Here is a 27,238-nt window from a genome sequence, read left to right on the forward strand (position 1 = left end):
GCTGGGACCATGTGTTGGGTTCCTGCAGGGCTCCAGCCCCAGCCATGGAGCCATGGCCAAAGCTCCACCCCTGCCCCCAAAATTAACATTTCAGCATCCCCTTTAGAAGGGGGAAATTGAAAGGAACCAAATGTTCTCTTTGGAAGTTCAGTTTATCAGTGTTCATCTTCTCTGTGGAGTAATTTTGTTAAAGTTCCCCAAAGAACAAATTGTAAATTCATTAGTGCCCGTTTTGGACTGCACTCTTCTTCATTTTGGGTGAAAAAAGAGATTAGAAGTCATCTGGGCTCCATGATAATTAAAAAGAAGATGCTCAAACATCATTTTTAATTAAACAGTAATGAGATAAGAACTTGTGTAGTCTGCTTTTAGTCTGTTGGAAAGATGCAGAGGTTCCCATTGTAATTATGTGATTTATGATCTTCTACACAAAGATGTAATTAGGTTTTTTTTTCCCCTCCTTCTTAAAATTTAAACATTATTTAGATAAAAAATTGCCCAGCAATTTGAATCTGCTTTTCCTGGTGGAATAGTGATTTGGCTTGATTTATTGTTAGGTTTCAACCTAAACCATTCCTCCTTAGCTAAGAGGTGACGTCCTACAACTCATGACCCACCTCCTGCAGAGGGGGTGGCAGCAGGAGATGGAGAGCAAGATATCTGAGGGCAAGACATCGTGGAAGCATTTCTCCCTGCTTAAACAGGTGAAATTCATGTTTGCAGGTGACACCTGTGGAACCTTTCCCTCTCTGTCCCAATCCACTGGATTAATTGGACCCATAGATGGTTTGTTGCTGCCTCTCTCAGCTTCTCCAGCCCTCAAGGAGCTTCTCCAGATCCTCACCAGGGAGTTTGAGTGCTGTGCCACATCCAGGGGATTTTCTCAGTCACTTCCAGCACTTTGGGAGCTTGGCTATTAAAAATTGCTGGCAGTAATCACCTGGTCACCATTGAGTCTTGTTCCTCAGGGGGAAGAGGGACAGAGATGTCCCTCCATTTCTCAAAAACACCACTAATGTCTCCACCACCAGACAGTTTCTGTTATCTGGGAATGTGAGCAGCATCTTCTGAACAAAAGAGCCTCCAAAGGTGACAGCATGAGGATCAACAACCAGTTTTATTTTCATTTTAGAAGTGCAGTTTTCTGCACATTCCTGAATGCTTTTAAGGTCCTTTATTTCATGTCACAGCTGCAGCAGACTTTCTCTTTGATGAAGAACATTAATTCTTTTGTTCCTGGCCAGGGAGGAGCTGTTAGGGCCACCAGCTGCCCCAGTCACACACCTGAGATCACTTTGCTCCAGCTCCCTGCTTCTTCCTCCACTTGCTGGGCTGTAGGTGGGCAGAGAGCAGGAGCTTTGTGTCCCCAGGGATCTTCCCTTTCCCCATGGATGGAATTTTACTGGGACATTGAAAGTTAGACCTGCTTACACTGCAAGAGGTGGTGGATCTACAGCTACAGGTACCATGGATTTCTTAGCAATAGTCCCCCCAACTTGTTCTGATTTGTTCTCAATCCCAAATCCTCCATCTTCTCCCAAGACTGTTTTGCTTTTCTATCATTTGTCCCACTGGCTGGGGAGCAAACTGTCTGTGCCTCACCTTCCCCCCATCCATGTTGTGTCCTGGTACAATGTGTCTGGGCATTAGCTGCTTCTAGAGGCTGTCGGGGGGTTTGGTGGTGGTGTGGAAAAGCTCCTGGAGATCCAGTTCAGTCCTGGAGGTGCTGGTGAGCACATGGGAGACTCCTCAGGGCCACCCCCAGTCAAAGGCTCCTGCTGGGATCAGCAGAGCCCTGCTTGCCCTTCCAACTTCATGTGCTCTCTTTCCATCTTCTAAAGATACCCCTGGGTAATATCTGCAGGGCCCAGGGTGGGTTTTTAATTCTTTTTAGTGTTTGTACTTTTTTTGTCATTTGTGTGGTATTCCTGGCTCTGTGACTCAGTGAGGTGCCTTGACTGTCACCTCCAGGTCAGGCTGGAGGAAGGATCTGCACCTCAACCCCAAGGCAGATGCTCCATGAGCTCATTTCATTGTAGAGTTTTGGATGCAGGGAGGAGGGATGTGTACTCATATTTCACCATCTCTTCCTCCCCCACATTTTAGGAGAAGATGGATAAATCTTTGCTGCCTCCTCTTCTGTCTGAAATGTAGCAGTCTGGAAAATATTATTTGAGTTTTATCTATTTTAAATTGCCTGTATGAATTAACAGATCAAGCAAAAGGGCTCTGCTGCTCTTGAACTTGGTGTCACTGTCCTTCTGGAAGTCTGGTGGCCACAGGTCACTGGCAGAGCACTCGTTGGTGTTTCTCTATCTCCTCCCAGTAACACTGGAAGGGCTGGCACCATCCTGCTTGGCAGAACAGCTTGGTTTGGAACATAGTGGAGGTGCCTTCAAAAAACAATCTGGCCTTGCTGAGATGCTTTGATCTGATTGTTCCACCAGGAGTTGTGTTTGGAAGCCCTGGGCAGGTTTTATTGAGACAATTCCCTTTGCTGGCTGGCAGAAAGGAATTAGGTTGCAGGGTGGGACTGAATGAAAGTCTGAAACCACAAATGCACATTTCTACTGGGCTGTTTAATCCATCCCTTGTTGTCTGGGTTTGGCCAAGGAAGTTGCTTTGGTTTAGTCCTGGGGCTGCTGGGAGGAACAGCTGAACCCAAACCAGGAGCTCATTAGCAAAACCAGACCCAAAGTATTTCAGATGGGTTCAATAAGCTGCACAGTAAAGGGTTTCCTCCTCCTGTTTACCCACCCCAGTCTTTAAAAGTGGGACATCCTCTGATTTTAATGGTGAGTCCTGGAAGTGCAGGAACTAAAGGGGAGCCTGGGAGTTCTGCAGTCCCTGGGCCATCAGCAGGCACCTCCACTGACCCAGGAGGCACCAGAACCCCCACCTTCCATCCACTGAGGCTCAGCACAGAAACAGGCACCTCCTCAGCTGGACATTTATTGCCCTCAAATCTATAAATACCCATCTCAAATGAGTTTGTCTCCTTCAGAAACATGGGTGTGCTGTCCCCACCCGTGCTGTGGTTCTGCTGGGAAGTGCTCAGCTGTCCCAGCCAGAAGGAGGTGGAAGTGGAACCTGAATTAGTGATGTTTAGCAATTTCCTGAACAACACCTTACATGCAGCTCAGGCAGAATTTTATGTATTTAAAGAAAAGAGATTTTTTTTTTTCTTTTTAATCATTTGGGTACATTTTTTTTTCTTTTTTAGAGGGGTTTATTATCCTCAGTAAGCCTGGGATAAACCCCTTGTGTAACCTATTAATCTGGGATTGCCATCTGCATGTATGGGTGCAGCCCCAGATGGATGGAGCCCCAAACTCTCTTTAATCAGGAATCTCTCTTTAATGGCTGGAAGGAATCGTGTTGGTGTTTGGAGAGATAAAGGCCCAATGAGATAGCAACAGGAGTGTTTGATCTGTGTGCACATTGCAGAGGGATCTGGAGTTCCTGCCAGAGTGTGGACAGATAAGTAGGAAGGAGAAAAATAGGCAGATTAGAGCTGGAGTGGGATGAGCATGTTACATGGCTGGAGAGAGTTAATGTGCTCTGATAATAGATAATATTGTTAATAAATAGAAATGCAGCTCTGCTCTTTGGGCTTCAGCCATCTTCCTAGGTTTGAAATGATCCAGGAATTTGATTTCCATGTCAATAGTGCAAGCCAAGAGGCAGACCCAGCTGTGTGCAGGGGTGAAGCTTGGAGCAGTCATCACCTTGTTAGACCCCTGGAGGAGTTAAGCCTTGGATGGTGCTTTCCTCAGCTTCTTCCCGATGCTTCCCAATCCCAGCTCCCACTGGGACTTTAAAATACACCCCCCCCCCTTCCTCTCCAGGGGTGCTTTGAGCAACCCACCCCAGGAATGTGAGCAGTTGGTGGCAAGAAAGAGAGGAACTTCAGAGCCTGCAGAAGGGACTGAACCTTGGGTGCAAAGAGGGAAAGCTGTGCTGGTTCTTGGGCTCCAGATTCCATCGTGCTCCAATGGGGAATTTACTCCTGAAAGGGGAGGGGAGAGGGGGATGTGTTTGTGTCTGTGGTGACACTGCAATAAATGATTGACCTCGTTGTGGTTTTCTTAGGATATTTGGGAGCAGTGTCCCTGTATCCATTTCCCAAAGGATGAACTTGTTGAGATAAGTTTCTCAGTGCCTAGGAGAGTATTTACTTTTTCCATTCCAGTCCTACATCTGTTCAGCTACTGACTCAGAATTTGCAACCATCTTATTTAAGAGAAGGAATTGGTTTCTCATTCTGTTCTTGCTTCTCTTGGTATAATTAAAGCATATTGCAACATGAAGAATTCCTCCTGGCCTGGGAACTGGTTTGCCACTTGGGTAATTCCATAAACCAAGAAAGGCTTTTCCTTTGCCTCTGGAATGTAAATTACAGCTACATCTACTTTAAAGTCTTTGTTCTTCTGCAGGGGATTGCAGGGGCTCTTGGTTTAGGTCTGAGCAGAGCCACGGGGGCTTTTGCAAATCAATCCCTCAGTGCTTTGCTGCCCAGGCTGTTGAAATGAAGCCTGAAGCAGGAGCTGCTTGTGCCTGGTGTGCTGGCAATGAGGATGGGGACAAGGCTGCTCCCTCCAAGATCTCAAGAAAGGGGCTTGACCCACCAGCTCCTTGCAGTCCCAGGCTGCCCTGGGGGTCCCGGTGCCCCTCATGGCTCTGCAGGATGGGATGGGACATGCAGTGGGCAGGGAACAGAGGTATTGACCACTGATGGGTGCCTCAGGTCCCTTCCTTCTCAGTGTTGGTTTCTGCTTGATCAGGGCTCCTCCCTCAGATGGGTTTTTCTGTGCCAGAACCATTCTCCAGAGATCCTGACTTGTGTCACCTAAGGATGGAGGGCTCTGCTTCTTCTTCCATCCCACATGTTCATGGGGTGAGAAGCACAAGGAGCTGAGTTTGTTACTGCTGCTCCATGGAATTTCATCTCATCTGTTCTGTTTTGCAGAATGCTGTGATGGCAGCAGAAGGCCAAGCAGTGCTGCTGCTTTCCTGACTCTCCAAGAGAAGCTGCTCTAAGACCAGTGTGGTGGCACAGTGGACTTGTAAGCCTAGGTCTTGCTCCATGGCTTCATTTTGTATTTGTTTCTCTAAATGGTTGAGGGTGGTTTATTTGGTTTGGGTTTTTTTGGGGTTGTTTTTTTTTTTTTGGGGGGGGGGGGGTAAGATTTGCTTCTTTCCAGCTGTTGTTCCAATTCCCTTTGTCACTCACCTTCCTGTGGTTATTTCTGGTCTCTAAGGGGTTTGCATCTCAACACAGAGGGGGTGATTGCATCAGCTCAAAAAAAAAAAAAAAATCCAAGGATAGAACAAAAAGGAGGGTGGAGAGTAGTGATGAGAGTGCTTGGTGTCACTGAGAGACAAGAATAGTACTGCTGAGAGTGCAGGAGCTCAGGTAGGCACAGGGTGGCACAGGAGGCTGATGACGAAAGCTTAGAAGAAAAAAAATCATCAGCTTCTCCTTTCAAATTTGCAATGATAAAATAAAGGGATGGTCAGAAGCCCTTGGTCATTGCAAGGGTGAGGAGGGAATGGGGCTCATCCCGTGTTGTCCTGCTGATTGTAGACCACAATTTGCTTCAAATTGAGTCCAGGAGATTATGAAGACTCAGAAATCACTGCAAATCACTGCCTGGATGGACCCATGTACACAAAATGTAATAATAAAACAGGAGGTTTAATTATTTTTTTTCTTTCTTTTTTTTTTCCTTGCCTTCAAGTTGTTGCTGTTTGATGCTTGCTTGGCCCCTGCCCCAGCTCCATCTCTGCTGTGGAGTAACACCAGTTGGAAGGTGATGCAGTTGCCTGGGCTCTCAGCTCACCTGATGTTTGGTGAGGGCTAACTTGGCTGATTTATTTTTTTTTTCTCTTGAAGTTTAAGCCAAAATGCTGCTGGTGGTGACAATGTAGTGGGAAGAGAAGGTTTGTGCTGGCACAGTCCATCTGTAAAAGGGGGGCTGTAGTGAAATGAGGCCACCAGGTGCCACTAAGTGCCAGGGAGTGGGCATGAGCTTGTGTTAAGCCCACCTGTGCCTGATTAAGGCCTTTATTATTGGCCCCCTAATCCTGCTCATGTGCTGTGGGGTCCTACCCTAATCAGGCACAGGTGGGCTTGACACAAGCTCATGCCCACTACCTGGTAATTAGTGGCACCTGGTTGCCTTATCTCACTACAGGGGGGGAAGGGGGACACATGCTTGATACAGAATGTTCCTGTTGTCCTCTTAAAGCCTTTTGTCCCCTCCAGCCTCCCCCCTGCTCTCTCCTTTCTCTCTCAACAGGGATGAAACCCCTCCAGGGACTTCAGCCACCTCCCTGGGCAGCCTGGGACAGTGTTTAGTGACCCTTTCAGCGAAGAAGTTGCATCTGATATCACATCTAAACCTTCTCTGGAGCAACAAGAGCCCAAGCTCCCTCACTCCAACCTTTCAGGCAGTGGCAGAGAGCAGAGCTCGTGCCAAGGTCCACGCTGCTCCACCAGCATCAAGCATCTGTGGCACTGCAGGTATTTGCCCCAAAACTCTCCAAATGGGCTCGTTTCTTTGCAGCCACATGTTTGGCTGGTCAGAGGGGCCTATTTATAGCAGGAGCATAAGCACAGCAGAAGGGAGAACATCCTGCTACCTGGGCTCCAGAGAAAAGGTTGTTCCTCCCAACAAAGAGGTTTGCAGTCAGACCTTTCAGACAATCTTCCTTTAATACAAAGTCAATATATCTACATACACAGTGGTATGAAAACCACTTACTGTTTCAGTTTGAAATAACAGTGTGAAAGCAACAGCACTTTGCTCTCATACAAAGGAAAAAAAAAAAAACAAACCAAAACAAAACCTCCCCCCTCTCCCTCCCCACCCCTCCCATCCCCCCCCAACTTGTCCAGTAAGGTTTTGCTGCAACATATTTAAAAATTTGGGCAACTTTCACACAAATAAGAAGTAAAATCTCAAAGAAGCCTTTTGTTTTTTTGTTTTTTTGTTTCTTTTTTTTTGTTTGTTTGGGTGGGGTTTTTCTTCAGTTAAAGACAGGAATGGATTGTTGTGGGGTTTTCCGGGTAGCACTTGATGGCCATGATTACCCCTTCTAGAAAAATAAAATCAAAATGAAAAGTCACAGGCAAGCAGTGCTCAGAGCAGTGAGTCTTTTTCTAAGACATGCTGGCCCTCTGTGCACTTCTGCAAGAAACCTCCTCACCATGGACACTTGCAGGAGCTTTTATCTACAGCCCAGCACACAGATTTGGGCTGTTAATCACTATTATCTCCACTACTGATGGTTAAAAAAAAAATCAACCAACACACACTCAAACCCAGTCCAACCCTCTGTGTGTGTTGCTGTGTGTGCCATGGCTCTCACATCTTTCTGTCTCCACTCATCACAAGCCACTGGTATTTTTTCATCTCCCAGTTCACCCCTGGCCCTCCTCAAACTGGGCCACAGCTGAAGGGGAGGGGGTTGGCACTGCCTGCTCACCTCACACCCTTCCAGAGACACCTGATATGTTTGTTGATTGCCATGTAAAAAAAAACCAAAAGGAACCCAAAAAAAAAAAATAAAAAATCCAGGACATTTTTGTTCTTACATGAGCAAGTTAAACCTTTTAAATGGTAGAAAAGCAATATGTAGAAGTAGCAATTTGCACTGCATTTTTATATATCACAGCCATTACACGTAACATTTCTACAGTGAAAAAATAGACTGTCTTTGAACATAATATGAACAAATAAGCAAATTTTTTTTCTTTTAAATTCATTGACTGATATTCTTTGTCTTTTTTTTTAAAAAAAGGAAAAAAAATACACTTTAAAAAAAAAAAAAAGGTAATGTCACTTGTTACAGTTACATTGATACTTTAAAGAAAGCCACTCACAGGATTTGCCATTGAATGCATCTGACTTGATGTTTCCTAGTTTTGTGGGGTTTTTTGTCTTTTTTTTTATTTTATACAGGTAAGGGCACACTTGTAGCTGTGCCAGGGGGCTTGGTGGGACTGGGACAGTCCTGAGAGTATCTGCATTGCTCCTGGAGAGCTGCTGTGGTGAGGGGTTGGCAGCAAGAAGTGGTTGGCTACTGGATGGAGATTTCTCACCAGTGCTTCTCCTTCTGGAGGAGCCCCTCCTGGCCCCTCCTGGCCAGGTGTGGATGTGCAAAGAGGGTGGGAAAGGGGGTGTCCCACCCTGCTCAGATTAATGCCTTTGTGGTAGCTGGATGTGCTAAAAGGGGAAACAGAACCAGCCCAGGGGAGCTGCCACCTCTACTTGTCCCATTGCTGTGCCAAGGGGAGGGGACCCACACTGCACAGCCAGGTTTGGGTTTTATATCTCTCTCTATACATAATTTTAAATGTCCTAAAAAAAAAAAAATAATTTGGAATTAGAAGAAATGAGGAATGTTCCAAGTATTCAAAACATGAGCTATAAAACCTGTCTCCTGGCAGGGGCACTCAGTGAATGCTGTTTGCAAGGTGCCTGTAAGCTCAGAGTCATCCCCGTGTTGATACTGAGGTTATTTAAGACTCCAACTAGAAGAACTCCTGACCCTAAGTTTGCCCAAGTGTTGAGATTTAGTTCCTTATCTTTTCCAGAATGCCTTGAAATTCTGCAAGTGACTTCCTTTAAAGACAGCCAACTAGATTAGTAAATAAACTGAACTCTAATGATGTAACCAAAGTTGGTTTCCTTCCCTTCTCCAGCCGTTAGGTTTTTCCAAGGTGGTTTTGTTTTAGCTTTTGGCTCTGGGTCATGATGTCCATCCGTCCTCCACAGCGAACACCACTTGAGGTAACAAAGCAGTTCCCAACTCCAAGCAGTCCTTCAGCAAGCTCCTGAGCTGCCTCTTCACGGGCCAGGTTACACCATGGAGTTCCTGAAGGGGTGTTCGTTTTCAATCCTCCCCCCCTGCTCCCCAAAGCTTTGTCCAGATGAAAAGTTACTGCTTCTGAGTCAGTTTTGTTAAGTTCAAGCGCTCCTCCCGGGTCAAAAGAGGCCTTCCAGGACTGAAGTGGTTGGTAGAGTCTGCACAAGGGATGGCTTTTTATGTTGCATAGTGATCAAAACTTCCCAGATACTCCAGAGCTGCCTGGTAACAGAACTGGTATTCATCCTGCAAAGAGAACCAGGTTCAGACCTTCAGGATCCCTGCCCTGCTTCCCAGCTACCTGGGCAGGAACCACACACATGCTCTGCCATTCTTAAAGAGCTGCCAGCTACTGGGACTGGGAATGGAACTGGGACTGGGAATGGAAATGATGATTGTAGTGAAATGAGGCAACCAGGTGCCTCTAATTGCCAGGGAGTGGGCATGAGCTTGTGTTAAGCCCACCTGTGCCTGATTAGGGCAGGCCCCAACTGCACATGAGCAGGATTAGGGGGCCAATAAAAGGCCCTAATCAGGCACAGGTGGGCTTAACACAAGCTCACACCCACTACCTGGCAATTAGTGGCACCTGGTTGCCTCATTTCACTACAGATGATCATCCTAAGATTGGTTGGGTTGGAAGGGATCTTAAAAATCATCCAGTATCAAAACCCCTTGCTAGAATTCTTTCCCTGCATTGTTTGTGCCCCTCCTGGATCCCAACCATCCCACCCCTGACCTTCCTCTGCATCCAGGGAGGGCTGTGGTTAGGGACAGGTGAGTTCCCCTTACCTCAGGGGTGGGGATGAGGTAAAAAGTGAGGCTGGCACTGGGGTGAAACCTTGGAGACTTTACAACAACAGCATTTTTTATTTTTTGAATTAGCTAATCAGTAAACTCAGCAGTGCAGCCTGGGCTTGCTCTGTAGTGAAATGAGGCAACCAGGTGCCACTAATTACCAGGGAGTGGGCATGAGCTTGTGTTAAGCCCACCTGTGCCTGATTAGGGCAGGCCCCAACTGCACATGAGCAGGATTAGGGGGCCAATAAAAGGTACAGGTGGGCTTAACACAAGCTCACACCCACTACCTGGTAATTAGTGGCACCTGGTTGCCTCATTTCACTACATTGCTCACTCTTCAGGGAAGGTTTTGCTGGTGGTTAGAAAGCAAAAAAAAGTGTGTGCCCCTCAACCAAGGCCTGCAGCCTCGGTGCTTTGCTGCTCAGCCCTTTCAATGGGGTCAGGGGAGGGGTCCCCAAGCCCTCTTACCTCTGTTTGCACCATTGCAGGTCGTTGTGTTCGCAGCATCTTTACTGTCTGGAAAATATCTACAACCCCCTCGTACCGCATTCGCTCCAGGACAATACTCAGGGTGATAAAAACTCCAGTCCTGCCCACACCAGCACTGCAGGAATGGGAGAAAAATATATATAAAAAAAAAAAGAGTAAGAGAAACTACGTTACAATGCTCAAATGCTTCCCTAAATGCTGAGGTTGAGCAGTGTCTTCTGTACATGAATGTGTTGGAACTGGAGTCCTCAACCTCTCCTCCAGGAGGTAGAAAGGAAACTACCAGAGTATGTGACCCAAACAAATGTTTGAGAAAGTAAAGTAAAAAGAACCGAATTATTAGTAAACGATCAAAAGCTTTGGATAGTGTTGAACAGTGTGAAAATTATTACTAATTGTAACATCAGGCTTTTAAAATTAAATCAGTTGAAGAATACCATATCTGCTGCTGTCCAGGGGTAGGGAGGCACAGTCCTTGCTACCAGGAAACACAAGGTAACACTGTCAGAGGTGCAGAACTGGCATAAAAATACTTCTAAGTCTGCAGGTCAAATACTGCTTAACACTGTAACCTTTCCTTCAGAGTATCAGCATTTCATAGCCCTCCCCTAGACAGAAAGGGTCAAAGACCCCCCCTGAACAGTGCCCAGGTCTGAAAGGAGAGGAGTTTGGTTGGCAGAATTAACAGTTTTTGGCACCTCTCCCCTCTAGACAACCTCAAGAAATCTGCCTGCAAAAACGGGGCAAGAAAGGGGGGAGAGAGCTACAGGATTTTAATTCCTTCTGCTCTTTTGTATTCTTAGATGTGTTGTTAAAGAAGAGTCCCCAGTTAGAGGTTGCCATTCCTCCATGCCTACCTGCAGTGGACAGAGATGGGGCCATCCTGACCAAACTGTTCCTTGGTCTTATGTACCTGGCCAATGAAGTCAATAAAACCTTCTCCTGATTTTGGCACACCTTGTTCTGGCCAGTCAGTGAACTGGAACTGACGAACAGTTCGTGACTGACCATCCTGAGGGGGAGAAAGTGGTATTAAAACATCCTGTATTTGGGGAACTGAATAACAAAGAGGGAAAAAAAAAAATCAAAACAAAAACCCAACAACCCTCAAAAACAATGACAATAATAATAATAAAAATCCCAACAAATTTCTTTTGTTGCTAGTTCAGGAAGGGACACAAAGACTTTCTGTTACAATCAAGGGAATATATATATTATCTATACATCTAAGGATGCAGCTGCTCGTGGTGCAGTTGTTGCCATTTCTGGCCTTGGCTTGTCAGCACAGAGCCAGGTTCCTGGCAGGTGTGCTCAAAGCCCTGACCACTGCAGAGCCTGCACAGATGGAGTCTTCAGCAAAAGACCATTCAAGGTGAGGTGATGGCTTCTCCATCACTCTTGAGGAGGAGTTGCCACAGTGTCAGAGTTCCAGCTGACAGCAAGATAAATCTTATTCTACCAGGACTACTGAGGCATCCTCCTCCTCAGCCTTGCAAATAGAATCATCAGAAGCTGGAGCCTCTGCTTGGAGAGGTGGTTACATTTGCTAACAAATTTCAGAACGGATCAAAATATTCCTTTGGAGGGGAAAGCTGACTTGGAATTTAAGTGGAATTGAGAGAATGCCCCTGTGAATGACTGGCCCTCCCTTCAAGCCTGAGGAGAGGTGCAGCTTTCCTGGAGGGTGCAGAGGATCCTTTGCAAGCCTGTTTTTTTTTTTTTGCTATTTGGGAAAATGCCATTTTCTGCTTTCATCTCAAATAAGCTGCAGGTAAAGCCAAAAGCTGGGGACATCTCAAAGTGACTCAGCCTGTGCTTTGTGAGCAGAGGTTAGAAAACCACTTTCAGTTTGTACGATCTACTGAAGTGCAATCTGTGTGTGTTCTGTTCCTCATCACATCTCAACCCTCCTCCTCTGATGATAATCCCAGACTTTCAGCTGAAGTGTTTACACCTCATTTTTTTTTTTTTTTTTTTTTTGAGCCCAAACACTCCAAATTCCTTTGTTTTCTGTACCCCACACCTTCCTTATGGTGTGGCTTGGAACCTCTCCAGCCCAGCTCTGTTCCTCAGGAGCACCTTGTGCAGAACTTACCCTGGCATCAGTCACCTTGAACTCCCTCAGGATGTACTGGGGCATATTGTACTCAGCCATGGGATCCACTACAAAGTACTGGTACCGAGCCGAGCGCTCTGCGGGCCAGTACTGATGGCACTTCTCCTGGGGTCAGGGAGGGAGAAAAGGGCTCCATTAGTCACAGAGGCAGGAAAGGACCCCCTGAGCTCATCAAGTCCAGCCTATGACCTGACCCCACCACATCAGCCAGGCCATGGCACTCAGTGCCACATCAGCCTTTCCTTAAACACCTCCAGGGATGGTGACTCCACCACTTCTCTGAGCAGTCCCTTCCAATGCCTCATCACCACCCTCTCCATGAAAAAAAAAGCACCCCCAGAAGTGCTTCCCAACCTAAACCTCCCCTGGTGCAGCTTCAGGCCATGCCCTCTGCTCCTGTCCCCCTGACTCCCACTTGACTACAACCTCCCTTCAGATAGCTGTAGAGAGTGAGAAGGTCCCACCTGAGGCCACCTAAACAGCCCTGAATTCCTCACTGCCCCTCTACCTTCTCCAGTGTCATTGCCCTCCTCTGAGCCTCCTCAGTGTCTTTCTTCAAGTGAGGAGCCCTCCCTTGGTGCTGCAGTTGCCCCCTCCACTCACCCGCCCCATCTCCCGAAGCTTGGTCAGCATCACCACAATGGTGGAGTTGTTCTCCCAGAGCATTCTCCAGAAATCTTCTGTGGTCTCTGCCAGAGGCCCCTGGGTTGCAATGTAAGCCTTCTGCTGCCTGCAAGAGAGCAAGGGAGAGGTGTGGGGGGGACAGAATTGCTTGGGCAGAAGTCTTGGAAATGCATGCTAAAGGCTGGAGAGTAGGAAACCAAGTGGAAATGTTGGGGAAGAGCCAGAAATGCAAGGTCTGAAGTGGGAGTTGACTTTGGGGCTACTGGGCAAAAAAAGCCAATGGTGAAGCTTTCTCTATAGCCTGTTTCCCAGGGGAAAATCCAGATTACTCCAGCATGATGGCCTAGATGGACTATCAGGTGAAAATGCTGGATTCTTGGAACCAGAATCCACGTTTCCTGGGCCTGAGTAGCATCAAGAATTCAACTGCCAGAGATGCCCCGACCCTGGTGTCCCCAGGCAGGATCAGGACCAGAGCATGCACTGGGAGATGAGGAACTGTGTCCTTGGGGCTGCTTTGCTCCCTCAGCTGGAGCTGGCTCTGAGCACACAGCCTGTGTCACCTGTGGGCAGCCATTTCTTTTATTACAAAAGTAACAAAAAAGGCTCAACTTGGAAACCTCTCCATGCCAAAACCCACCCCAGCACCCAGCACCTAAACTGCAGGTTTAGGACCTGCAGCTGGAGAAGGGTTTGGTTGGTTTTATAAGAGAGGTAATTTAATGACTAGAGTAAAACAGAGCTTATCAGAAGCTTGGATATGAGTCTGTCTGTGGGTTCCTGGCCAGCAGCAGCAGCAGTGGGGTGCATGGTACCTGTAGCCATCGATGAAGCTGGCGTTGATGTAGTCAGAGCCTTCCACTCCCCGGATGGGCTGGAGGCAGACCCGGGTGGTCTCGTAGGGCATGATGTTCACCAGGCGATTCTTGAATTTGTTGCATGGGAGGTTGGCACTGATGAACCTGGAGGTGTGGGCTTTGGAGTTGGCAAGTCGCTGGAGGCAAAAGCAGAGTCACAACCAATGGCTTGGGTCACCACCGTTTGTTTTGAGCTCTATGCCAGCCCACTGGACTTGGCACCACATGGCTTCTGCCATGGGGAGCTCTCACGGCTTTATTTTATTGAAGGGGAGAGTGGGGAAATTTGAGATCTTTCCCAAAGGAAAGCTTTCAGAGGGAAAAAAAAAATAAATTCAAAAATCTAAACTAAGGAGGGGGAAATTCCCTCTGGATTGGAAATGACAGAGGGAGGCAGCATGGCTCCTCTGGGAGCTGTGGCAGGCTAAATCAGAAACGTAATTAATTCTCTAACATGGAACCAAAAACTCCCCATCAGCTGCACAAAGGCTCCCTGTGTGCACTCAGCACCAGCACAAACCTCTCCTGAGGACCACAGGTGATTACTGTCCCCATTTCAGCATCTACCATTACCTTAAACTCCAGCTCCATGCCCGTCACGTGCTCTCCCACTTCAATCTGTGCCAGTTTCTGGATGTAGGTGTAGAGATTCCTGGCTGGGACCTCTGTGTTGCCACAAGCAACAGCCTCGAGCAAGGCATCGTGTATAAAGCTGTACTGATCTTCTGTCTGCACCATGTAGTTACGTTGTGACCTCATGAGGGTGACATGCCCATAAATGTCCACTGTCTTCTCATGTTTGATCCTCTCCAGCATGGCATCGATCACGATGAAGCAGCCGGTCCGACCAACACCAGCACTGGGGAAAAAAAAAAATAAAAAAAATGAAGCAATGGAGTGTTCTGAAAAGAGAGATTCCAAAATACCACCCAGGGGCAGACATCTTATTTTCCTTATTTCCTTATTTCCATTATGAGGAGAGGCTGAGAGAGCTGGGGCTGTTCAGCCTGGAGAAGAGGAGGCTCAGGGGAGACCTCATTGCTGTCTACAACTCCCTGAAAGGAGGTTGTAACCGGGTGGACATTGGTCTCTTCTGCCAGACGACTTTCAACAAGACAAGAGGGCAGGGTCTTAAGTTGTGCCAGGGGAAATTTAGGTTAGATATTAGAAAGAATTTCTTTACGGAGAGAGTGATCAGGCATTGGAATGGGCTGCCCAGGGAAGTAGTGGATTCTCCGTCCCTGGAGTTATTTAAAAAGAGCCTGGATGTGGCACTCAGTGCCATGGTCTAGCAACCGCAACGGTGGTAAAAGGGTTGGACTCGATGATCTCTGAGGTCCCTTCCAACCCAGCCAATTCTATGATCCTATGATTCTATGATCTTAGGTTAGGAAGAAGTTCTTTACCATGAGGGTGGTGGAAGAGGTTGCCCAGGGACAAAGCTGAGGCCTCATCCCTGGAGATATTCAAGGTGAGGCTTGAGGAGGCTCTGAGCAACCTGATCTGGGTGAGGATGTCCCTGCTGACTGCTGGGTGACCTTTAGAGGTCCCTTCCATCCTAAATTATTCTATGATTCTGTTCTATGATCTTGTCACTGCCACAGGAGAAGTGAACCCAGGGCAGAGGCAGCTGCACACAGCAGAGACTGAAAACCAAATTACTGTGTCCACTTCAGGTGTCCCCACCATAAGGACACAGATCTGCTGGGATGAGATCAGAGGAGGACCACAGGGATGATCCAGGGGCTGGAGCACCTCTGCTATGAGGAGAGGCTGAGGGAGCTGGGACTGTTCAGCCTAAAGAAGAGAAGACTCCAGGGGACATTAGAGCTGCCTTCCAACCCCTGAAAGGAACCTACAGGAAAGCTGGAGAAGGACTCATAAAAGTGTCCAGGGATAGGACAAGGGAAAATGGTTTTAAACTTAAGGAAAAGAGGTTTAGACTGGATCTTAGGAAGAAGTTCTTCAGTAGGAGGGTGGTGAGACTCTGGAACAGACTGCCCAGAAGCTGTGGCTGCCCCATCCCTGGAGGTGTTCAAGGCAAGCTGGGTGGGAGCTCTCCTGGCAGACACAACTGTGACAATTCTGGTTAGGGGGCTTGAGCCTTGAACCTGGCACCATCTAAGGCCTTAAAAAGCATATTTTATCACTCAGATCTTCCAGCAGCTGGGCAGCTGCTGCTGCTGTAATGAGCACCGTGCGTCACCTCTTTTCCTGAACACTTTTTTGCTTGGGGGTGACATCAAACTTGTGTGTGAAGGCATAAGCAGGGCTCTGCATTTGCCTCTGCTAATAAGAGGTTTCTTTTCACTATCCCAGCACAGCCCCTTTATTTTCCATCAAGCTCCCTTGATCTCTGTTAATGAGACTGTCCAAATGCCTGAGCCAAGCAGGTGACCAGAGCTTTGGAATGGAGCAGCTGCTCTGGGAGGCAGCTCCTGCCCCTTGTGAGCTGACAGCTCTCTTTATTCATCTTCTGAGAGGTGCAGGGTAATTGCCATCTGCAAGGTTACTGATAAGTTGCCCACTGACAAAGCCTGTTCAAATGGCATCCTCTAGGAGAGCCAGGATTAGCTTCTCCCAGCAGCCTGTAAAATTCAGATTTCTTCCCTCAGAGCTGAGTAACCTACAGGCTCCTCCAGACCCTCAGGAACACGGGGATTTATCTAAGCTGAGGCTGCTCCTCGTTGGGCTGTAAATTGAATTAGGGAAGGTACCTGCCCGTGGGGGCCTTCAGTCTGGTGTTATCAGCATGGCTGTGGCACTCAAACCCCCCTCTTTCCATCCCTCTCAGCTCTCCCTTTGACAGCTGAGCCAGCTCTGCCTCCCAAACACCCAGCAGCCTCCTGGGTCACCCTGGATCTTCCTCCTCTCCTGCTGTGACAAAAAATAAACCTCATAGGACCACCCAGACACCAGGGTGGCACAGGGGTCTTCCCACTGCTGGCAAGGGCTGAGTGGATGCAAACTCAGCAGCTCAGGGAGTTCTGTGCTCAATGAAATCTCCAAGTACCCTCCCCCAGATGCTGAGTGGAATTCACTTAACAGGACAATGCTCACATGCTGGGTACTTGAGGGCCACAAAGGCGACCTGAGGGCTGGAGCAGGCTGAGAGAGTTGGGGGTGTTCAGCCTGAAGAAGGCTCCAGGGGGACCTTAGAGCATCTTCCAGTGCCTGAAGCTCCAGGAAAGCTGGGGAGGGACTTTGGACAAGGGCCTGGAGGGATGGGATGAGGGGTGATTTCCCCTGGAAGAGGGGAGATTTAGGTTGAACATAAGGAAGAAATTCTTTGGTGTGAGGGTGCTGAGCTCCTGTCCCAGGTTGCCCAGAGAAGCTGTGGCTGCCCCATCCCTGGCAGTATTGAAGGCTCCAGGTTGGATGGGGCTTGGAGCCCCCTGGGCTGGTGGGAGGTGTCCCTGACCATGCAGGGGTGGGACTGGATGAGCTTTTAGGTCCCTTCCAACCCAAAGCATTCTCTGATTCTACTTTGCTAAGAGCCTGTACACACCTAGATGCAAATTAACTTCCTACCGACCCTCTGCACCCCTTGCAGGTAACCCTGTGTTCAGTGAAGGACATCAGTACCTGCAGTGCACCACAATTGGACCAGCATCAGGGGGGTTGCAGGTTTTGACCCGTCTGAGAAAAGCCAGGAAGGGGGTGGGGTACTCAGGGACACCGTGGTCAGGCCAGGCTGTGAACTGGAACTGGCGAACTTCCCGCTTCTCACTGGAGCCGTTCTACAGAGACAAAAGAGCAGCAGGGGGAAGGTGAGGGATCAGCAAACCCCACCCCAGCCTGGGCTGGGCACTCAGAACACATCCTGGCCCCTCCCTGGGGAGAGAAGAGGAGTGGGAAGCAGCTCACCTTGTGAAGGGAGAACGTCCGTACACAGAACGTGGCCAGTTCGATGGTATCGAGTAATGTCACCTGAATCATTCCATAGGTGTCTGTACCTCGGCCTGGCCAGTACTGGTCACACTTTATCTAGAAAAAAAGAGGCATTGAAAACCCTGTGCTGTGGGGAAGTCCTTCCACAACTGTCCTGATGTGATGGGTGAAGCTGGCCAGGTGGGCAAGGGGAGGGCAGGGACAAGAAATGACTTTTCAAAGCCGCAGCATAGGGACAGAGCAGGCTGGAAGAGCTCCTCCTGCCTGAGCCCAGGCTTTGATGCACCACATCAATCATACAGACAATAGACTGGGATGATCCTGGAGATCAGAGTGAATGAACTGGAGCTTGTTAAACAAGAAAACTGGATGTGAAATTTGCCACATGATTAACTCTGAGACAGACCTACAAACCATGCAATGAAATCAAGGGTCCTTTCCTCTTGGGAGTTGCAAAGGAGGCTGCAGGGTGAATGGGGGTGTGTTTTTTTTTTTAAAAACAATGAATCACTTAACTTTCAGGGTGCTGGCAACGCAAGCAGAACCCCCCCATGACACCAGTGTGGGCTGCAGATCAAAGGGATTTGCTGTTCCCCAACCCTACCCCTCCAGCCCCCTGGATTATGACTAACCACCACTCACTCCTCTCATGCATCTTACCCGTGATTTCTCCTCCAGTTTAGTCATCATAACAATAGTAGCTGAACGCTGCTCCCACACCATCCTCCAGAAATCTCCAAAGGTCTCTGGCAGAGGCCCCTGGGTGGCAATGTAGGCATTTTGCTTCCTGTAGCCATCGATGTAGTTGGCGTTGATGTAATCACTGCCCACGATTCCTGGATTAAAGCAGCAAAAGCAAGTGAGTGCCTTGTGCAGGATGTTACAGAGTTAGAAGCATCAGGAGATCTTTGCAGGGATGTTGGTAGAGATAAAAGCCCCAGAGCCTTCATGGTTTGCTGGGTTAGAATCACTGCAAGTTCTTCCCAAATAAAGCTCCCGTGTTGCAAGGAGACAATTAACTTCTTGCAAAAGATATTTAAAGGAGTATCAAAGCCTGGGAACTGTGGTCTTCTTACAACTGTTGCAAATAGGAGCAGAAGTCCTGCCCAAGGGCTTCACTGCTCACAAACAGCTCACTCAGAGCCTGGGCAGCAAACCAAGGAGCTGCACAGCTCACAGTCTGATCCTGGGCAGCGAGCTACAGCTGGACAACATAAGGAATAAAACGAGGCTGAATTCAGCCAGTAAAGGCTTTGAAATTACAGGCTTTGACTTGCTTTAATTGTCCACTGTCATTTTTAGGAGTGGTTTTTTTGTTTTTCTCTTCTATTCACATGAGTTCCAGGCTGTTGAGTTCCAGCTGCTCGCCTGTGTCCTTGCCTGAGGGGTTTGATGTGAGTGGCAGGAGGCACTGCCAGAGTGAAGAGGGTGATGGGGGGACATGGCAGGAGAAAACTGCTCTGAAGTTAAATCAGACACTGGCAAACACTGGTGTCCAGGTTGAGCTTTAGAGAGCCTCTAAGCCTGGCACAAAGGTACTGTTGGGTGATTTGACCCTTTCCCCATTCCAGCTGAGTGGCTGGCAAGGCTGCCAGCTCCCTGCCAACCCATCACTGCCTCTGCACAGAGCTTAACTCCTGTCTCCAGGGGGTGCCAAGGGTGGGGAGCAGCACCAATCTGAAACTGGGCTGCTTGTTCTCATCCAGCTGTAGCAATGGGCTGTAGCTTCTGGTGATGAGCTGCAAGGCAGGCTGGGTGGCCTGCCAGTCCTCAAGGGTACTTGGTAATTTCAGCTGCTGGCAGAAATGGCTTTTGATTAAATTTCTGGAGGGTTCCCTGCCCCTGTTCCTTCCCAGGCTGAAATTTCAGGAGGGGAGGTGGCTGGTGCAGCAGCAGCAGGAGGAGGAACGTGATCGAGGCTGAGCTTCTGGAATTAATCTCCTCTCCAGCCCCCTCAGGTCCACTCTGTAATTTAAATTGGTGGCCATGAGCTTCTATAACTTTTCTCTGAATGACAGGTCCAGTCACAGAGAAGTTACACAGAATTAAAGCCACTACTTCCTCCTGACCCAGCAGACGGTGACAATCTGCAACCTTGACAAATCCAGATTTAAAACCCAGAGAGAGCAACAACTAATTCCTCCAACTCTATTCATCTGCCAGCCCTCAGCAGAAAATACAGCCTGGTAGGAAGGAACACAACAGCCAAGACATGTCAGAACCTCTCAGATGCTTGGAAATTAAACCTTGGCCCACCATGCTTGCACCATCCGTCCCTCCCAGTGCCACCTGGGCAGAGTGGGAGCTTCTGCCTCCCTAAGAGCTGAGACCAGCCCAAAGTGTCCTTCATTCCAACACTTGGGTTCTTTTCTTTTCCCCTGAATGACAAGGCAATTTTTAAAGACTTTGCTTTCCTCAGCTCATCCAATATTAATCTCAGAAGAAACACAAGCCAGAACACAGGCATCTTCACAATGAGAAATGTTTAAGATCCTTAATGGCAGACAAGACCAATCCAGATTTATGCAGCTTTTTGGCAAATCACCACGATCTGCTGTCTCCTACCACTGCTCTTTCACTTCCCCACGTCCCTCAGAGTTACCTTGGCAGAGGCAGATTGTTCTAGCAATTCCCTTGTCACAAAGGCTTCTGAATTAACCTTTTCATTCCCCTGGAGGTGATTAGGACATCCCATATCCTCTCTACTCAGCCCATCAGCTCTTGGCAATGCAAGACTGGCCTGAAATACTTTATCTGTCCAGCACAGCCACACACAACCTGAGACAACAAAACTCAAACATTATCCTGGCAGCAGCAACCAAAGCAGGACCCTGTCAAACTCCGCCTCCTCCCCACCAAAAGCTCCTCTTATCCTAGTGTGTGCCAGAGCAAGGCTGTCTTGAGCCAGGGGTTGTGAAATTTAATGCAAATCTTCTGACTGCACCACCATAAGCAGCTCAGGAATCAATTTATGACCTACCAGGCTAACACTAACCCCTATTATTAGCCTTTCAGGGGCCATGACATGCAGAAGCTGCATCCCAAGTAAACTTGATGTCTGCACAACCCAGCAACCACATCTGTGCCACGTTACTGACACACACACACACAACCAGCCCTGTGCTTACTTCTCATTCATCCACTGCAGATACACTACATACTCAGGGCCACCCACTGCCCTGTTCTGTCTAAAGCAACTGTGTGGTCTGAATTCTTCCTGTGAGTCAGAAACCTATCGAGCAGGGATCTTCAAATAAAAGGGAGATGGTTTCTTGATAAAGCAGCTCTTGAAACAAGAGATTGCAGCTCCGGGGAATATGTCAGTCACCAGAATTTTAACACAAACGTGGTTTACTGAGCCATCTCCTGCTTGCTAAGCTTCCAGGGAGATGCTAAGAGAGGAATATAAATAGAGGGAAGGGAGTAGAGGCTGGGCAATACGTTTCCCTGCAGCACTTCACCCCTAGGAGCAGAGGTACCTTCGATGGGCAGCAGGATGATGCGCGAGTGGTCGTAGGCGATGACGTTGGCGTAACGGTTCTTGGGCTTGTTGACTTCCAGGTTGGAATGTTCCCAGGTGAACTGCTGGCCAGGGTCAATGGACTGGAGGAATGGGGAAAGAAAACAGAAGAGTCAGAGAGCAAAGCAGCAAATTGAGCTCTGAATAGCTCGGTCTGGGTGGGACTGATGATGTCTCTGAGGATCTGGAAGTGTTGAAGGCCCCAGGTTGGATGGGGCTTGGAGCAACCTGGGCTTGTGGGAGGTGTCCCTGCCCATGGCAAGGGGTGGGACTGGATGAGCTTTAGGGTCCCTTCACACCCAAACCAAGCCACAGGGTGGATTGATGAAGTGCTGAAGAGGCTAAATCTGTGCATGGTTAAACTAACCAGTGATTTAGAGGCCATAAATACACCAGTGTCTTGGTGAGTACCAATACTGGAGAAGATGATACTTAAGCTAGGACAAGGAACACCACGGAACCCCCTTGGTGGCAGGGGCAGGAGGAAAGGACTGGGCTGCTCCAGACAGGGAAGAGGCAGCACCATGTGGGACCACAGTCTCAGAAAGCACCACAGGAGCCTGGCAGGGATGGGCAGCTGCCTCCTCAGTGGGGTGGGATGAGGGATGTCCCTGAACAGAGAGGAGATAAGGACCCTGGGCCCTAAGAACATCAGCAACACTGCTCCTTCCTTGGGGGGATGAAGGAGTCAACAATGAAATGCACTGGAGAGAAAAAAATCTCTGCCTGTCCCAGTGATTTATCCCAGGCTTGGTGGTGGCTTTTTCTTTTTTTTTTTTTTTTTTTCTCCAACTCCTAAAGTCCAGCTGTCCCAGATATGGAAATTAGGTTAATTACATTTACCTCTAAATCCTCAGCTAGAGAATTAAATAAAATAAGGGCTTAATTCCTTCATCATTTTGCAGAGCCCTAGGGGTTTGCCCCAACCAGAGCCTTGGCAGGAACGTGCTGAGCTCTTTCCCACTGCTCAGCTCTCCCTCTCCCTGCCTGCCCCTCTGCTGGGGACAAGATCCCACCCCCCCTGCCTGGATCAGTCCCTTGGAGCTCCTGGGGGTGGGTCCTTGCCAGGCACCCACCTCCCTCCCCTGCTGGTGCAGACCCAAGCTCAACCCCGGTGGTCTTGGCCGAGGTGGGTACCAAACCACCCACCACAAACCATCCTCCTCTTGCACTCTGGCTGTGGAGCATTTCTAACTGATGGGTATTTATAGAGTGTTAATGGGGCTGTTTGCTCTCTATCCCTCTGATCTTGCCTTGCCTTCATTTCATTAGTGATGTTTGTTTAGCTCTGGCTCTCCCCCACTGGAGGAGGTTGTGCTGGCACAATGCCAGGGCACTTGGGATGCTGCATTATGCAAATCAGCCTTTGAAATCAGGAGAGAGAGTATTCACAGGATGCTGCTCACCCCCTGGCACCCCTGTGTGGGGTGAAAGACCCCAGCAGAGAGCAAACACCCCTTTCCTCCTGCCTGGGTGTGGAAGTTGGGAGCACAAAAACTGCTTCACACGAGTTAGACTGGGGAGAAACCACCCCAGAACCAGTCCTGTGTTCAGAAAACATCCCCTCACTCTCTGCCTGCAAACAGAACTGGGTGGTCTAGATTTGTTATCAGTCTAAAGATATCAGGGCATTTTATTTCTTTGACAACAACAACAAAAATTCAGTGCCATGTTCAGTCAACATGTTCAACCTCCAAAGAAATCAACCTGCAGCCCACTGGGCACTCACATGGGGATGCAGTACCCAGGGTTTGAGAGGTCAGGTTTGTGTGAGCACAAAATCCCTTCCCTGTCTGGGGATAAGGATGGGGAATGTGGGGGTTATGATGCCCTTTGCCTTCCCCCCCTCAGCTTGCCTTGGGACAGGCCACCCAGGCCCAGTAAGGTGGGGTGGGACAGGCTGCAGGAGCCCATTTGAGGAACCAGACATCAGCAGGAAGGAGAAAAGAAGAGACCAAAACACTCAGACAAAACACAAAAGGCCCAATTCCTTCTGTTTTCTCAGCTTTAGCTCTGTGGCTGTTGATCACACCAGCTTTGGAGGACCTACCACACATCTCTCACTTCAGCAAGCTAAAACCAGGTGTCTCATCCCTTGGCTTGGTCCTCTCCATGCTCAGCAACAAGACACAGGCACCCCCAAGGACAACTCCCCATCCATATGCAAGCAGTCACCTTCCAAAAATTCATCCCCCTTCCAGGTGGGAGCTGAGCCCCTACCCAAGATGGACAGGAACAGCTCATGGACCAAACCTCTGGCTTTTCTAGGACCTGAGAGCCCAGCAAAGCTCTGAGCAAGCACTTCTTTTCAACACAGAAATAGCCTTTTTTATTTCAACTAGGTAGAGCCTTAAAGCTCAACTGTTAATTTGGATGAGGGCCTGCCTGAATTCCCTAATTCCCTGGCTCTGCAAACCCATGCACAGCACTCACTCTTGCTCATACCTCATACTCTTGGGACAATTTCAGGTTATCATTAGCTTTGAGATGCTCTGTGTGTTCAGCCAGTTCGGAAACAGGGATTGGTGGGTGGCTGAGCATACCTAAAAGACAAGACAGCAGGAAAAAGAAACCTCATTTAATAATAACTAAACTTCACAACCATTGCACATTTTATAAGAAAGAAGAAACGAGGAAAGGGAAAAAAAATTACAATGTAAGATCTGCAATGAAAGTAGGGAGGTTAGAAGAGAAGAATTCAGGGCTCGAAATTGTGTCCTTGGAGGAAGTAAAAAAAAAATAATCAAGGAAATAAATAATAATAAAAAAAAAGTAAAATGACAGCACTCCCATGATGGCCCCATTTTTCAATGTGTAAATAAGAGCAAAACAAAAAGGAAAATCCAAAGAGCAAATGCGTGGTAGCGATTCCAGTGGTGGATTTCAAATGAGCAAATGCTGCCAGAGGAACCCACGCAGCAAATGTTACAGCACCCACAATGATCAGAACCAAACTCCAACAGAAAAGGAGGGAAGGGGCAGGATGCAGCCAACTGTGGTGATGGGGGGCAGGGGAGGGAATGCAGATGGGGGGAAGCAGGGGAGGCTTTTCAGGAATCATCCTTTGCACACTTTGGGAGCTTCGTGGTCTGAGCCTCACCATTCTGGAGGGTAACCAGGTATGGAAACATCAAGCCCTGGCTCCTCTTCCCACTCATGGTTGGTGGTTGATGTTCCTTAGCACTGCTCTGTCCTTTCCCTCTTTTACCCACCTAAGGGGGGCAGGCTGGACCAACTCCCATCAGTCTCTGGGACTACCTTTGTGATAGAGAGGCACAAGATCTCAATCTGAGGGCTTGGGATGAAATTAATTGGGGTGATGGATGCCTCATGATCCTGGTTTACCTGCTGCCCTTGCAATTCTCACCCACACTGAGTTGTGCTCCTATTGAGGCAGCCAGAGCTGCCAGGGAAGGGACTCCCATCTTCTCCAAGACGTACTGGGAGGGCCACGGTGTGTCAGACTGGTCACATCTCAGCCACAAAGGGGGCTGAGGAGCAAGGGCAGAGTGGGGCTTCAGTTTGAAGGGTGATTTGCACCTCTTGCTCCCAGCTGGAGCTCTTCATAGAGCAGGGATCCTTCCCACCCTACCATCTCCAAAGCTGCACCAGAGATGGAGGTGGAAAAGCACTCCGTGCTTTGCTCATCTGCATTGGGTGATGTTTTTCCAAAGGTTTCTCATGCTGGCTGTCAGCCCATCCCACCACAAATGGCAGGGGACAGGTGAGGACAGCAGCATGCTGAGAAGCCCTGGGCAGAGCCCCAACCAGAAGGACAGGAGTGGAGAAGAGATGGAAGCCAGGGAGAATTTCGAGCCCCGTGGGTGCTGGTGTGTGACAAAGCAGCGGCGGTGGCAGCAGCGTGGTCAGATACTCCAAAAACTCAGCACAGAGATGGCAAAGCAAGCATGACATCCTCAGTTTTACAGTGACTTCTAGAGAGATGCTGCCTCTCCCAGGCCTGGGGACAGGACAAGATTGCCACAGAGTGAGCCTTGGAGGCACCACTCCCACAGGTTTCTCCTAAGCTAACTCAGGAATCTATTTTCAGCGCAAGGAAGTCTGACTGAAAATAGAAGCTTGGAGGGGGGGGGGGAAGTAGACCAAAAAAGCTCCCAGAAATAACCCCAAAGCATTCTGGAGGCTGTGCTGGCGTCACCTGAGTCTGCTGAGCATCAGGGGCAGAAAGTCTCCACCAGTTCATGGAGGGAAATCTCCTAGTTAGTCTCTTGCTGTCCTGTAGCCCATTGCATCTGGAAAAGGATTTATCCTTTGCTTCCCACCACAGCACCACAAATGACTGAAGACTGGGGACACTGGGAGGAACTGGTCCTCTCTCTGCCCGTGTGGGACAGGAAGGTCACCCTGCCTGAGATGCCAGAGATCAGAGACCAAACCAATAATATTAACACTTTTCTCAGTGTCTGTCCTTCTGCCTCAGAAAGTAAGGGCTGAAGAAGGGCAGCAAACACACCTTGAGCTGCAGCATTAGAGAAAAGCCAAACCCTACACAGAACAACTTCTGGCAGCTCAATAAACCATCTCCAGATCTCTGTGAATCACTCTTTCACCGACCCCTTGGCTTGGGACATGGCCTGGCAGCTCTGGATCCCAGCTGCCACCACCTGACTCTGGTGCAAAAAACCTGAAGCTTATTTGCTGAATATTTTGCTGAATCGTGCTTAGAAACACAGCCCCCTAAATGAAATCCCAAATAACGAACACAAAAAGAAAAGAAAAAACCCAACCTATATGGCCAGAAAACCTAGTAATATCAAGTAAGCAAGCAAAAAGCCCAAACCAAATTATCTTTGACTTAGAAGTCATGGAGCAACACATGTCATTCCCTTAGAGCAAGTGGGCTGCTCTGTGCCAGTCTGGAATGAGAAGTCACGTTCCCACTGAAGGCATTTCACAAGTTATCTTAATAAAAGCTTCAGGAAAAATCCTCAGCATCCTGAAAACCATCTCTGTCCCTGTGCTGGGGAACACTTTGCCCCACATCCAACTGCTGGAAACAGCACCTGGCTGGGAGCACATGGGAACTTGCCTTGTTTTGTTAGAGACAAATCTCCCTGCCAGATTGATTTCCAGGGTTTCATAATAAAAGAAAACTGGAAACCTCTGTAACAATCAACACTTTCCTGGTCAAAATGCCAAGTGCATGGGGGTTCCCATTAAGATCAGGAGGAGGTGGCTGTTCATGGAGCCAGGAGTGGCACCGTCCAGTGCTGCTGTGTCAGCTGAAGTTTCTCTTTGCCTGCTTTAACTCAATCCCTCTTCTTTAGACAAAAAGGGAATTGGCTCATAGGTTCCTCTGCTCAGTGGCCTCCCAGCTACCTGCAGGGCTGCCAGACAGGGAGGGTGGCAGAGGGGACACTGCTGGGAGCTGAGGTTTAGCCAGGGATGGGTGCAGCTTGAAAAGCCACACAACCTAGGAGTGGAGGTGAGGGGGCAGGTGGGCTGGGACAGCACTGACAGGAGTATTCCATACCAGAGAGATCAATGTTTGGATTAAAATTTTCAGAAAAAACATCCCAGCCCTCTGAGGACAAGCAGCATCTGTGACTCTTCATGGTTGTCAGCTGGAAGCTCCCATCTATTTCCCTGCCCAGCATTTAAAAAAAAAGAAAAGAAAGAAATTCAACCCCCAAAACCATCCAGCAAAGCTGGGATCTTGGCTTCTAATGGGGATGAAGTCTTTTAGAGCCAGTCTCATCTAACATTTCAATCACACTGTCTAATCTTATCACAAAACACTTGATTCCCTGTGCACCAGCCAGCTCGTCACCAACGTCACCCTCAACATCTGTCACCCAGGCCAGAGCCCACAGCACCCTGCAGGGCACCCAGAGGGTGGGAGGGTGGTGGAGAAACCTTTGTGCTCCTGGAACAACTTGCTGCCAAGGAACAGACACCTCCCAGAGGTGGGACACAGCCCTTGCCCTCCTCTTGATGTGACAAGATGTCTCTGGGGCTTTTTCCAAAGCTCTGGGACCGTTGGCTGTGGCTCCAATTTTCTCTTTTCCCCCCTTTATAAAGCAACAAACCCAACACCCCCCAGGC

At 48.6% G+C, this 27,238-nt stretch overlaps 1 protein-coding gene across 6 annotated transcripts in view; it reads right to left on the reverse strand.

Moving 5' to 3' along the window:
• Positions 1 to 6,988: 6,988 nt before the first annotated feature.
• PTPRS (protein tyrosine phosphatase receptor type S) overlaps positions 6,989 to 27,238 on the reverse strand; it is a 158,695-nt gene continuing 138,445 nt past the window's right edge. For all 6 annotated transcript variants that reach the window (XM_030466538.1, XM_030466542.1, XM_030466540.1 and 3 more), the window contains 12 exons: positions 23,618 to 23,715; positions 21,132 to 21,255; positions 18,313 to 18,488; positions 17,629 to 17,748; positions 17,347 to 17,501; positions 14,335 to 14,620; positions 13,720 to 13,898; positions 12,884 to 13,010; positions 12,260 to 12,385; positions 11,022 to 11,176; positions 10,144 to 10,279; positions 6,989 to 9,120 (listed from right to left, as the gene is read on the reverse strand). In XM_030466538.1, the coding sequence (XP_030322398.1) occupies positions 9,052 to 9,120; positions 10,144 to 10,279; positions 11,022 to 11,176; positions 12,260 to 12,385; positions 12,884 to 13,010; positions 13,720 to 13,898; positions 14,335 to 14,620; positions 17,347 to 17,501; positions 17,629 to 17,748; positions 18,313 to 18,488; positions 21,132 to 21,255; positions 23,618 to 23,715 (1,751 nt within the window). In that variant the 3' untranslated portion in view covers positions 6,989 to 9,051. The remainder of the gene's footprint in view (positions 9,121 to 10,143; positions 10,280 to 11,021; positions 11,177 to 12,259; positions 12,386 to 12,883; positions 13,011 to 13,719; positions 13,899 to 14,334; positions 14,621 to 17,346; positions 17,502 to 17,628; positions 17,749 to 18,312; positions 18,489 to 21,131; positions 21,256 to 23,617; positions 23,716 to 27,238) is intronic.

This window comes from Calypte anna, chromosome 28 (genome assembly GCF_003957555.1).
Source record: "Calypte anna isolate BGI_N300 chromosome 28, bCalAnn1_v1.p, whole genome shotgun sequence".
Taxonomy (NCBI): domain Eukaryota; kingdom Metazoa; phylum Chordata; class Aves; order Apodiformes; family Trochilidae; genus Calypte; species Calypte anna.